A 12,923-nucleotide genomic window follows, 5' to 3' on the forward strand; every position below is an offset into this window, starting at 1 on the left:
AATGGTTGCCCCGGGAGATTTTCGGGAGGGGCACTGAAATTCGAGAGTCTCCCAAAAAAATCGGGAGGGTTGGCAAGTAGAGATGCGCGGTTTGCGGGCACAACCGCGGATTATCCGCGGATCGGGCGGATGAAATTAAAAAAAATTAGATTTTATCCGCGGGTCGGGTCGGGTCGGGTGGTTCAAATTATTAAAAAAAATTAGATTTTAAATAGATTCAGGCGGGTGGCAGTTAAACCAATTGGGAAATATATATACATAGTTAAATGTTGTTACCCACATACGAAAAACGAGCAGGCACCTGCAGCATATGCCACAACAGAAGAAAAAAAAAAAAAGAGATGGACACTTTTACGGAGCGGAGAAGGGACGCCTCGCCGGGGTCCGGGACCGAGGCCCCTCCCCCCGAGAGGGCCCCACCGGGAGCCGTAGCTGAGGCGATCCGCGAGAAGGGCCCGACGCACGTCCAGGGTCACCACCGCGCCCACCGCACCGACACCCCGCCTCGTCCGCCTTCGCCGCGGCCGGCGTCACGCGCAACAGGTAAGCAGCTTACCTGCCCGCCACCCCCGTGGCCGGGGGCTCGTAACAGGGGTCACTCCGCGCGCTCCGCCCGCGCAGCTTACCTGCCCGCCACCCCTGTTGCCGGGGGCGCGTAACAGGGGTCACTCCGCGCGCAGTGCGCTCACGAAAAGGGTGGGGCTCACCCTGGTTGATATAGACAGCAGCTAGGACGGTGGCCATGGAAGTTGGAACCCGCTAAGGAGTGTGTAACAACCCACCTGCCGAATCAACTAGCCCTGAAAATGGATGGCGCTGGAGCGTCGGGCCCATATACCCGGCCGTCGCCGGCAGCGAGACGCGCTTGGAGGTGCGCTCAGCGCGGCTCCCATATGATTGCGCACTGGTGTGCGTCTGGGTCGTGACAGCGTGGCACGCGAATGTCTGTGCTGCATTGGATAAGTCTCCTTTCTTTAACAGGCAAAAGCTTTATAACCTCACTAATGCCTTGCATCGTCTATATTAGATATATAACAACGGGCGGGTGCGGGCGGATGGCGGGCCTGATCAAATGTTAGATCGGGTGGATTGCGGATGGTTGACGACTTTCTGATGCGGTTGCGGATGAAATAATTGCCTATCCGCGCATCTCTATTGGCAAGTATGGACGTGGCATCAGTAAAGTCCAAGCAATGATTGATTATGTGGTTCTGTAGAGAATAAAATATGTTTGGTAATCGTAAAATCTCTGTTCGTATGTTCTGAACTCCTACTTCCACGCCAGTGTTTTACCAAGCAGAACAATGCTTTGCTATCGTGGGAAAACTGCATGTTGAGACTGAAACAACAGCGCCTCTGCTGTTTGCAACAAAGTACTGCATCATATTGCTTTGCGTTTGATACGAGAAACAATGTTCCAAACAAAGTAATGAACATTTGAGACCCACAATTAAACCCAAAACGATTCATAGTCTGTAGAGATGAGTTCATTTTTATGTGTAGAATTGATACCTTCTAGCTGGAATTGATTGATTGATTGAAACTTTTATTAGTAGATTGCACAGTACAGTACGTGTTCCGAACATTTGACCACTAAATGGTAACACCCGAATAAGTTTTTGAACTTGTTTAAGTCGGGGTCCACGTTAATCAATTCATGGTAAAATAAAGTGGCAATCTTTTATTTCCCTTTTTTCATACATACATGCATTAACAGGATTTTTTTCCCCCTGAAAATTCTTAGGTAATGCATCATTCGAACAGAATCCTGAAACTTTCTAGCATCTTGCAGTAAAAAGGATAGGAACAGGATTACTACGTCCCGACATACTTTTTTAAATTCTAAAATCTTACAAAGAGTGACAAGGACCATGCTGCAAGGAAAGTGACTAAAAAAAGTTAGCATAGCATAGCATAGCATGCACGCATTGAAACTGCATTGGTTTTTAGCATTAAAAAAAAAAAAATGTGGCTTGTGCATCATTTGTTTTTTCTGAGGGTGACATTGCTTACTAGTAAGGCAACAAAGAGTGTGGAAAAAGATTTGTTTTCGGCAACAACAACAACAACACAGAAAAGTGATGGTCTTGCCTGCTAACACAGATTGCTTATTTGACAGGAGCATTGTTTCTTCTAAGGAAACAAGGCAATCAGTGTGCATTTTTGTCAACAAAAATCCACACCAACGAACATGGACAGTGTATTCACTGTAGGAGACAACTGTGAAAGATTTTATAATGTTTTACCCGTTAGCCAAATCATAATAATAAATCCATCCATCTCCATCCATCTTCTTCCGCTTATCCGAGGTCGGGTCGCGGGGGCAGCAGCCTAAGCAGGGAAGCCCAGACTTCCCTCTCCCCAGCCACTTCGTCCAGCTCTTCCTGTGGGACCCCGAGGCGTTCCCAGGCCAGCCGGGAGACATAGTCTTCCTAACGTGTCCTGGGTCTTCCCCGCGGCCTCCTACCGGTCGGACGTGCCCTAAACACCTCCCTAGGGACGCGTTCGGGTGGCATCCTGACCAGATGCCCGAACCACCTCATCTGGCTCCTCTCAATGTGGAGGAGCAGCGGCTTAACTTTGAGCTCCTCCCGGATGGCAGAGCTTCTCACCCTATCTCTAAGGGAGAGCCCCGCCACCCGGCGGAGGAAACTCATTTCGGCCGCTTGTACCCGTGATCTTGTCCTTTCGGTCATAACCCAAAGCTCATGACCATAGGTGAGGATGGGAACGTAGATTGACCGGTAAATTGAGAGCTTTGCCTTCCGGCTCAGCTCCTTCTTCACCACAACGGATCGATACAGCGTCCGCATTACTGAAGACGCCGCACCGTTCCGCCTGTCGATCTCACGATCCACTCTTCCCTCACTCGTGAACAAGACTCCGAGGTACTTGAACTCCTCCACTTGGGGCAAGATCTCCTCCCCAACCCGAAGATGGCACTCCACCCTTTTCCGGGCGAGAGCCATGGACTCGGACTTGGAGGTGCTGATTCTCATCCCAGTCGCTTCACACACATAATAATAAGTCGTTATTATTATATTATTACTACTAGTGCATTTGCTGGGGCTTAGGCCACCCCATCTTTAAAAACAAGTGACATCTCTTTCTAACTTTAAGCAATGGTCCTTGAACGCACCACATGCAAAAGTGAAACATATACAGTTAGTGTATTTGTACCTTTTTTAACCTAAAAATATTTGTTCTATTTTTTTTACTATAGTTTGACAGCTTTAGGTTAAATAGCGCTAAACTAGAACATTCTAGTCTTCAATACATTCAAAACAGGTGAGGACGAGCCCGTGTTGTTGGTATAAAGACAAATATTAAATTAATATCTCTTCTTTTGTCATTTCCAGCCAAAAGATTCACATTCACCAAATAAAAATGAGCTACTATAAAACATAGTTTTGTTTTCACTGTATGTAAGCTAATTTCATGTTAGCTGTGCTCAGCATAGTCCACCTTTAAATCCAGTAAGTGTCCTGAGACATTTGATCTCTCTCAGTATTTTAAATCCATTCCATAGATGGCAGGCTGAGAGGTAGAGAGCTCATTTGTACACAAAGGCTGCCTTGATCCACGTGCATCAACTGCGTCTATCTTGGACTAATCTCCCAGTATGTCATTGAGTTCAGCACAGAGAACAAAACCTCGGATTCAGATAGGTTTTTTTTCCATATTTCCACTTGGCACACAAGAGAGTGCTACTGAATGCTGTACACTGTCTCCAGCTCCTCGGCCGTCCTTCCCAGATGCATCTTTCTGAGAGTGTGCAGCAGCTCCTGTAGTTTGGCCGAGTGTAGCATTCCGCTGCGACCTCCGCTGCCGCTGCCACTTGGTGGGCTCATCTCGGCCCACGCTCGGAACATCTGGTAGTGAGCCTCCCTGATGCTGCGATAGTGGTCCTGAAAAGCCCTGTCGATGACGATGTCCGACACGCCGAGGGAACGCACAAGCGGCCTGACCTGAATCACGGGAACCATCTCCAGCAGTATGTTGATGAGGTCGCCGACTGGTGAGAAGAGAAAGCATAGATGTCATATAAAAGATGGAAAGTAAAATTCATTAAAACTCATCACTTCTACTGCCTATATTTGCCTTTGGAATAATAAGACGTACACAATTCAATGCACTCAAACTAATCAACATGTTACCTGAAGCTGTTATTGAATGTGAAGTTGTGAACTGACTGAGAAATTGCTTTAAATTGTTTGCAGATGTTATAAGATACCGTATTTTCCGCACCATAAGGCGCCCTGGGTTATAAGCCGCGCCTTCAATGAACGGCATATTTCAAAACTTTGTCCACCTATAAGCCGCCCCGTGTTATAAGCCGCATCTAACTGCGCTAAAGGAATGTCAAAAAAACAGTCAGATAGGTCAGTCAAACTTTAATAATATATTAAAAACCAGCGTGATGTGGGCGCGCACGGAGTCGTATATCAACATGGACGGAGCTGCGTGAAAAAAGCCACCCGGTCTCTTCGCGTAAACTTACCTTAACCACTCGCTCATCTTTTCTTCATCCATCCCTTCGAGTTAGCTTTTATGATGACGCCGGCTGGAAAGATCTCTTTTGGCAAGGTCTTCCTTTTGAATATCACCATGGGTGGAAGTTTCTGGCCATTAGCATGGCAAGCTAGAACCACAGTGAAGGATGACTTCTCATTCCCTGTGGTGCGAATATTCACCGTACGTGCTCCCGTTGTATCCACAGTGCGGTTCACAGGAATATCAAAAGTCAGTGGAACCTCGTCCATGTTGATAATGTTCTCTGGCCGGATCTTTTTTTCAGCTAACTTGTTTTTACAATATGCACGGAAAGTAGCCAGCTTTTCTTGAAAGTCTTTAGGCAGTTGCTGTGAAATAGTAATCCGTGTGCGGATGGAGAGATTGCGTCTTTTCATGAACCGGATCCCTGTCGCTTAGTAGGAGCCATTTTGTGGTCTTTACAGATGTAAACACACAAAGGAAATGAAACGTACGGTAATATCCGCGCGCTTCTTCTTCTTCTTCTACGCGGGCGGGTGGTTGCTTACAGTAGAAGAAGAAGCGCTTCCTGTTCTATGGGGGCGGGTGCTTACCTTGGCGGTTGCTTGCGTAGAAGAAGAAGCACTTCCTCTTCTACGGGGAAAAAAGATGGCGGCTGTTTACCGTAGTTGCGAGACCTAAACTTTATGAAAATGAATCTTAATATTAATCCATATATAAAGCGCACCGGGTTATAAGGCGCACTGTCAGCTTTTGAGAAAATTTGTGGTTTTTAGGTGCGCCTTATAGTGCGGAAAATACGGTACTGATATCAGCAAAAAAACAAACAAGTATTGCATGATATTGACTTGCTTCTAAAATCTACGATACAAGCAGTCCTGCATTGCAGCCAGGTAACATCTAAATGTCCTCCAACAAACACACAAGGTTGGTCTTTTTTTGTATTTTAGTGAAGTCATTTACATAAAGTAAACATGGTCGCTATAGGCTACTGGGAGCCAGCAACTACACAACACCTAAGCACGCAATAGCACACAAGCTAGACTCACGTAACACGTTCTTAATTTAACGACATTGCAGTCTAAAACACATTTGTGAATATAAACAGGAATCAAATAAATATAGTTGCATATTACTTACACATACAAAGTCTCCAAGGCAGAAGTGTATTAGAAACTTTCCAATAACAAACATGTCCATGTCAATTAATAGGGCTGCGAATCTTTGGGTGTCCCACGATTCGATTCAATATCGATTCCTGGGGGTCACGATTCGATTCAAAATCGATTTTTTTTTTCCGATTCAACGCAATTCTTGATCCAAAACGATATTTTCCCGATTCAAAACGATTCTCTATTCATTCAATACATAGGATTTCAGCAGGATCTACCCCAGTCTGCTGACATGCAAGCAGAGTAGTAGATTTTTGTAAAAAGCTTTTATAATTGTAAAGGACAATGTTTTATCAACTGATTGCAATAATGTAAATGTGTTTTAACTATTAAATGAACCAAAAATATGACTTATTTTATCTTTGTGAAAATATTGGACACAGTGTGTTGTCAAGCTTATGAGATGCGATGCAAGTGTAAGCCACTGTGACACTATTATAAATAAAGTTGATTTGATTTGATTTCATATTGTTCATTTATTTTTATTTTTATAATTATCTAATGATAATGTCAATGAGGGATTTTTAATCACTGCTATGTTGAAATTGTAACTAATATTGATACTGTTGTTGATAATATTCATTTTTGTTTCACTACTTTTGGTTTGTTCTGTGTCGTGTTTGGTCCGCATTGCCGGCAGTAAGTCGGACACGTTTCCAGTGAGGGTTGGACTCCGCCAAGGCTGCCCTTTGTCACCGATTCTGTTCATAACTTTTATGGACAGAATTTCTAGGCGCAGTCAAGGCGTTGAGGGGATCTGGTTTGGTGGCTGCAGGATTAGGTCTCTGCTTTTTGCAGATGATGTGGTCCTGATGGCTTCATCTGGCCAGGATCTTCAGCTCTCACTGGATCGGTTCACAGCCGAGTGTGAAGCAACTGGGATGAGAATCAGCACCTCCAAGTCCGAGTCCATGGTTCTCGCCCGGAAAAGGGTGGAGTGCCATCTCCGGGTTGGGGAGGAGATCTTGCCCCAAGTGGAGGAGTTCAAGTACCTCGGAGTCTTGTTCACGAGTGAGGGAAGAGTGGATCGTGAGATCGACAGGCGGATAGGTGCGGCGTCTTCAGTAATGCGGACGCTGTATCGATCCGTTGTGGTGAAGAAGGAGCTGAGCCGGAAGGCAAAGCTCTCAATTTACCGGTCAATCTACGTTCCCATCCTCACCTATGGTCATGAGCTTTGGGTTATGACCGAAAGGACAAGATCACGGGTACAAGCGGCCGAAATGAGTTTCCTCCGCCGGGTGGCGGGGCTCTCCCTTAGAGATAGGGTGAGAAGCTCTGCCATCCGGGGGGAGCTCAAAGTAAAGCCGCTGCTCCTCCACATCGAGAGGAGCCAGATGAGGTGGTTCGGGCATCTGGTCAGGATGCCACCCGAACGCCTCCCTAGGGAGGTGTTTAGGGCACGTCCGACCGGTAGGAGGCCACGGGGAAGACCCAGGACACGTTGGGAAGACTATGTCTCCCGGCTGGCCTGGGAACGCCTCGGGGTCCCACAGGAAGAGCTGGACGAAGTGGCTGGGGAGAGGGAAGTCTGGGCTTCCCTGCTTAGGCTGCTGCCCCCGCGACCCGACCTCGGATAAGCGGAAGAAGATGGATGGATGGATGGATGGATACTTTTGGTTTGTTCTGTGTCGTGTTTGTGTCTCCTCTCAATTGCTCTGTTTATTGCTGTTCTGAGTGTTGCTGGGTCGGGTTTGGTTTTGGAATTGTATTGCATTGTTATGGTATTGCTGTGTATTGTTTTGTTGGACTCATTAATTTAAAAAAAATAAAAAAATAAAAATGAAATAAATAAATAAATCTTTTTTTTTTTTTTTTTTTTATCGATTTTATAAAAATGAGAATTGATTCTGAATCGCATAACGTGAGAATCGCCATTCGAATTCAAATCGATTTGTTCCCACACCCCTATCAATTAACTTACCATGTCTTGCGCTTTTGTAATTCATTATTGTGACCACTAGGTGTCGCTAAAAACAAATTAATGTAAAAATGTACTCTAAAAGGGGCTATTGTATAAAATCACTCACTCTTTACTTCCAGAGGGACACAGTCAGGCAAGTTGGAGGGGTCCATTTCAACTACAGTGGCCTGAGGAACAGCCATGTTGTTGCAGTTGCTGCTTGATTCTTCTGTCTTCTCAACCAGGATGTGCAGCTAGATGCAACCACAACATGGTATGTTATGTATATACACATACATTATCTGAGTGCTTTGAGTACATTATTCACATTGCAGCAACAATACAGTGTATCATCTCAAAGGACAATACAACAGAAATGGATGTACTGCTAGAGTAGTCTGTGTCCATCTAGTTTAGCACTATAGATTTAATATCTACTGAAAATTAGTCAACACAGTGGTTATCATGTAAAATAGACAGTAACAAAATAACTGTTTTGCCTCCAGTCAAGCATTTTGGTGGTAGCGTCATTTCTTGGGGATACAAAAGTGCCGCCGATCGTATTGTTCCTTGAGAATCTATCATTACACTAATTGAAATGTGAATGGTGTACTTGCAGCAGACCCTAAACTAACCATACCTCATCTGATGGCTCTAACGAAGGGGCCTCGGGCGTCTTTTCGTTACAGCGTTTGGTGGCTATGTAGGTCACGAAGAAGACCAGCATAAGCAAGATAAAGGCCGCAGCCCCCACTCCAACCAGTACGTTGATGAAGAATCCATCTTGTCGCTCCTCCAAAACTATCAGAAAAAGAAATAGTTTGTTATTGTTTTTACTAAGGGGAACTTTTTTTATTTACATTTGTGTGACAAGTATGCTGCAATAAACTGCAGCATAATGCAGTTTTAACACCATAGCCATTTTTACGAAAGTTTTTATATTTTGATTTGAACACTTTGCTTATTTTAACAGTTAAAAATACAATATTAATTATTACGTTGCCTTTAGAGTTGATAAAAGTTTTCATGATGGTGGGCACTTACACCGCAACATTTCTTTTTTTAACATTTATTGTCATTGTTTAATTTCATAACCCACATATTTAAAGAGGTCAAATTATTATAATTATTATTTTTTTTACATTTAAAACACTCCTTGTAGTCTACATAACATGTAACGGTGGTTCTTCGGTCAAAATGTTCAATAGATTATTATGTACAGAAGGTTTTCAAGCTGCTTTCTGACCGTCTCTTCGGGATGCACCGTTTTGTGGGCGGTCTTATTTATGTAGCCCTACTTTGACAGAGTCTTCTCCCCGTCTCCCAGGTGGTACTTTTTAGCGCTACTTTTTATTAGAATTGGCAACAGCGGAGGATGCATGTCCCTGTACGAGACAGTCTGCCCCACAACAAAAGAGAATAGCCAAAAAGAAGGAACTTATTGACTACAGTGCAGACTACAATGGCAGTAAGCACTTTGGGTAAGTTTATACCATATATGGATAATCCGCTGATGTCACGGGTGAGAAGATAGAGCAAATTCCAAACGGCTCATTTAGAGAAAGTATGAATGTGGTCAAGATTGTTTTATAAATATCTCTGCCATGCCTCCCTCCATTGTTTGATTTCAAATTTTTTGGAACTTATGCAGATCTTAAATACACAGCAGCAGGTACCAACAGGTAAGAAAAGTTATTTTTGCATAATTGGTCCCCTTTAAATGACAAAAAAATCTTCAAACTTTACAAAAGCCCCACTTACCCCTTCACTTTGATGCCCCTGTATCAGTTTACGCTGAAAAGTTAGTTTCTTAATTTAAAGACTTGCGGTGGCATCATCCATCCATCCATTTTCTACCGCTTATTCCCTTTGGGGTTGCGGGGGGCGCTGGAGCCTATCTCAGCTACAATCGGGCGGAAGGCGGGGTACACCCTGGACAAGTCGCCACCTCATCGCAGGGCCGCGGTGGCATCAATAAAGCCAAATACTATGTGTGATGCAGTGCAGATATACACCAGTATACACTAGATTGGACTGGACTTTTAGGCAAAAAGTTATGTATTATTAAAAAAAATGTTTTATCTAATATTTGAAAAAACATTTTTGATGTAAATAAATACTAAATTAAATACATATTTTTAGATGTATTAATTTCCATAAATATAATGTATATTTTTACCTTTAATTGTTAGTTGTTTTTTATTATGTATATATTTAAATGGTAAATGGGTTATACTCAGAGGTGGGTAGTAACGCGCTACATTTACTCCGTTACATCTACTTGAGTAACTTTTGGGATAAATTGTACTTCTAAGAGTAGTTTTAATGCAACTTACTTTTACTTTTACTTGAGTATATTTATAGAGAAGGAACGCTACTTTTACTCCGCTACTTTTATCTACATTCAGCTCGCTACTCGCTACTAATTTTTATCGATCTGTTAATGCACGCTTTGTTTGTTTGGTCTGTCAGACAGACCTTCAAAGTGCCTGCCTTACTGGTGACGTTTCACTTCGTTCCACCAATCAGATGCAGTCACTGGAGACGTTGGACCAATCAAACAGAGCCAGGTGGTCACATGACCTGACTTAAACAAGTTGAAAAACTTATTGGGGTGTTACCATTTAGTGGTCAATTGTACGGAATATGTACTGTACTGTGCAATCTAATAATAAAAGTTCAAATCAATCAATCAAAAGTGTGAAGGAAAAAAGATACTTGTTTTATTTCAACCGTACCGTCAAAAGCCTCAAGACTGACCGCACATGAGGACGTTCCTGTCTTCACAATAAAAGTGCCGCGCCATCGCGCCTGCGCTTTCAAAACAAGAGTCTCCGAAAGCCAGCGTAAACAAGCTAGCAAGCTACGGAGTTTGACACCAATATATTTCTTGTAAAGTGTATAAAAACGAATATGGAAGCTGGACAAATAGGATGCCAAAAACCAACCACTTTCATGTGGTATTAGACAGAAAGGAGGAACTTTTCTTCTCCTCCATTTGAAAACGTGGACGTTATCATCACGACTGTCTGATTACAATCAACGCAAGTCATCAGAATCAGGTAATACACCAACTTATATTCTAGTCTTCATTAAAGAAAGGAATCTATATGTTAAACATGCATGTATATTCATTAAAACACCTTTAACATGTAAACAAAAACAGCAAAATAAATACTTATAAATTATATACTGTATATATCAATGTATATGTATGTATGTATATATATATATATATATATATATATATATATATATATATATATATATATATATATATATATATATATATATATGATATGAGTGTGTATGTTACTCATCAGTTACTCAGTACTTGAGTAGTTTTTTCACAACATACTTTTTACTTTTACTCAAGTAAATATTTGGGTGACTACTCCTTATTTTTACTTGAGTAATAAATCTCTAAAGTAACAGTACTCTTACTTGAGTACAATTTCTGGCTACTCTACCCACCTCTGGTTATACTTGCATAGCGCTTTTCTACCTTCAAGGTACTCAAAGCGCTTTGACAATATTTCCACATTCACCCATTCACACACACACCCTTGAGCAAGGGTGAAGTGTCTTGCTCAAGGACACAACGGACGTGACTAGGATGGTGGAAGCCGGGATCGAACAAGGAACCCTCAGGTTTCTGGCAAGGCCGCTTCACTCACCGAGCCATGCCGTTAATAGATTGTTTTTCAATTGTTACAAATGAAATGAAAGTGCCTTTTTTAACATGTGTGTATACTATGTGTATTAACATGTCTGACTTTATCCATGAAGATTCACTTATAATGCACTGAGGAGAATAAATGTTACATTATCAATTAGTTTTACAGAGAATTGTGTGGCTTATGTGCTCACCTGAGGGATTGTGGGAAGGAAGCAACTTGCAGAGATGTTCGCAATCTGTTGTGCAACTGTGGAGAGAATAAGTGTTTTGTTTTTGAGATCATAAAATGATTTAAATATTCATACTGTATGCTGGGCTCAACTGGAAAGTAATAGTAGTAATAAAAGTCACTACAGTGGTACCTCAATTTACAAGTACCACTGCTTACGAGTATTTTTAGTTATTTGTTGTCTCGCGGCTTTTTATGATGCTTTAAGTTGCGAGCATAATTTGAGTTACAAGCCTCCTCGTGGATGCAGTGACTGTTAACAGATCAACACAATCTTGCCCAGCGGTAATGAGCTAAAAAAAAAAAGCGAAGGAGAAAAAACTGATAACCGAATCAGAGAATGTCCTCCCGGTTAACCGAGTTCGCATCAAACAAGCAGCAGACAGCCTCCGCACTTTGCAGCCAAAAACGTCAGAAGGTGGACATTTATCCATGAAAATATGAAGAAGCTGCCGAACCAGTCTTTGACATGCTTTATTTCGTTCCGCCAAGTGCTGACTCCACAAATTGGACAATCAAGCAATGTATTTGGTACGCAAACACATCTTTCTGTCAACTCTGCCCTCCGGTCCGTCACTCAAAGACGTCCATGTGCAACATAAACAACAATAACAGTTCCTATTGTTATAGAACAGAGAAGCAGCTCATATGTAAATGCTGTACAATATTAGTACATTATTTCATAAAACTACTGCAGTTGTTTGTAGTAAACTATATTGCATTGTTTTTCAAACAATATTTTAAAAATCTAAAAGTTTGTTTTATTTTTATAAGACATGTTACATGTTAAAAAGGTGGGGTTTGGGGAGGGCCAAGCATGGTTTAAATAGAGTTCAATTAATTCCAATGGGTGAAGGTGATTTGGGATTCAAGTGTTTTGAGTTACAACTTGTCATGGAACGCAATGTGCTTGTACATTGAGGTATCACTAAATAATGTTAGCAGGTTTGTCCCCTTTTTTGTATATCTCAGTTTAAGTCCGCTTCAAAAGTTTTTTGTTTTTTTTAACCAGTAGCAGTATTTTATATTGAAATTATGGCAGCACAGCAAACACTATAGACTGTATTCACCAAAGTGCTCTTTTAATGTTTATTACAGATGTCAAGGTGGGGGGCCAGATTTGCCAGATTCATGATATGCAGCCCTCAAAAGCCTGGAAATAATGCGTGTCAATAGAGCACTTAATCTTTCTTGATAAATGTGTTTGTTCTTTCAAATTTGACAAAAAATAACATGTACTGTATCTTCATTATCTGATCATGTAGCTCATTATCTGATCTTGTTACAAGATACTCCAAACATCTTCTTGTCAACCTGACTTATGATTTATAAACAATTACCCCTAAATTGTATTTGAAACAAATCAAAAATGAACAATGTTAATGTAATGTTATATAAAGCTACACAAACAATTATTACAAAAAATATTAACAAATGTATGATTAC

At 41.9% G+C, this 12,923-nt stretch overlaps 1 protein-coding gene across 1 annotated transcript in view; it reads right to left on the reverse strand.

Annotated features, from left to right (window-relative positions):
• Window positions 1-1,666: 1,666 nt before the first annotated feature.
• Window positions 1,667-12,923, reverse strand: part of tnfrsf1a (tumor necrosis factor receptor superfamily, member 1a) — a 22,298-nt gene continuing 11,041 nt past the window's right edge. The window contains exons 7-10 of the mRNA XM_061948125.2: window positions 11,440-11,495; window positions 8,210-8,370; window positions 7,697-7,823; window positions 1,667-4,015 (exon numbers count right to left, since the gene is read on the reverse strand). Of these exons, the coding sequence (XP_061804109.1) occupies window positions 3,708-4,015; window positions 7,697-7,823; window positions 8,210-8,370; window positions 11,440-11,495 (652 nt within the window). The 3' untranslated portion in view covers window positions 1,667-3,707. The remainder of the gene's footprint in view (window positions 4,016-7,696; window positions 7,824-8,209; window positions 8,371-11,439; window positions 11,496-12,923) is intronic.

Source organism: Nerophis lumbriciformis, linkage group LG04, assembly GCF_033978685.3.
Source record: "Nerophis lumbriciformis linkage group LG04, RoL_Nlum_v2.1, whole genome shotgun sequence".
NCBI classification, from domain to species: Eukaryota; Metazoa; Chordata; class Actinopteri; order Syngnathiformes; family Syngnathidae; genus Nerophis; species Nerophis lumbriciformis.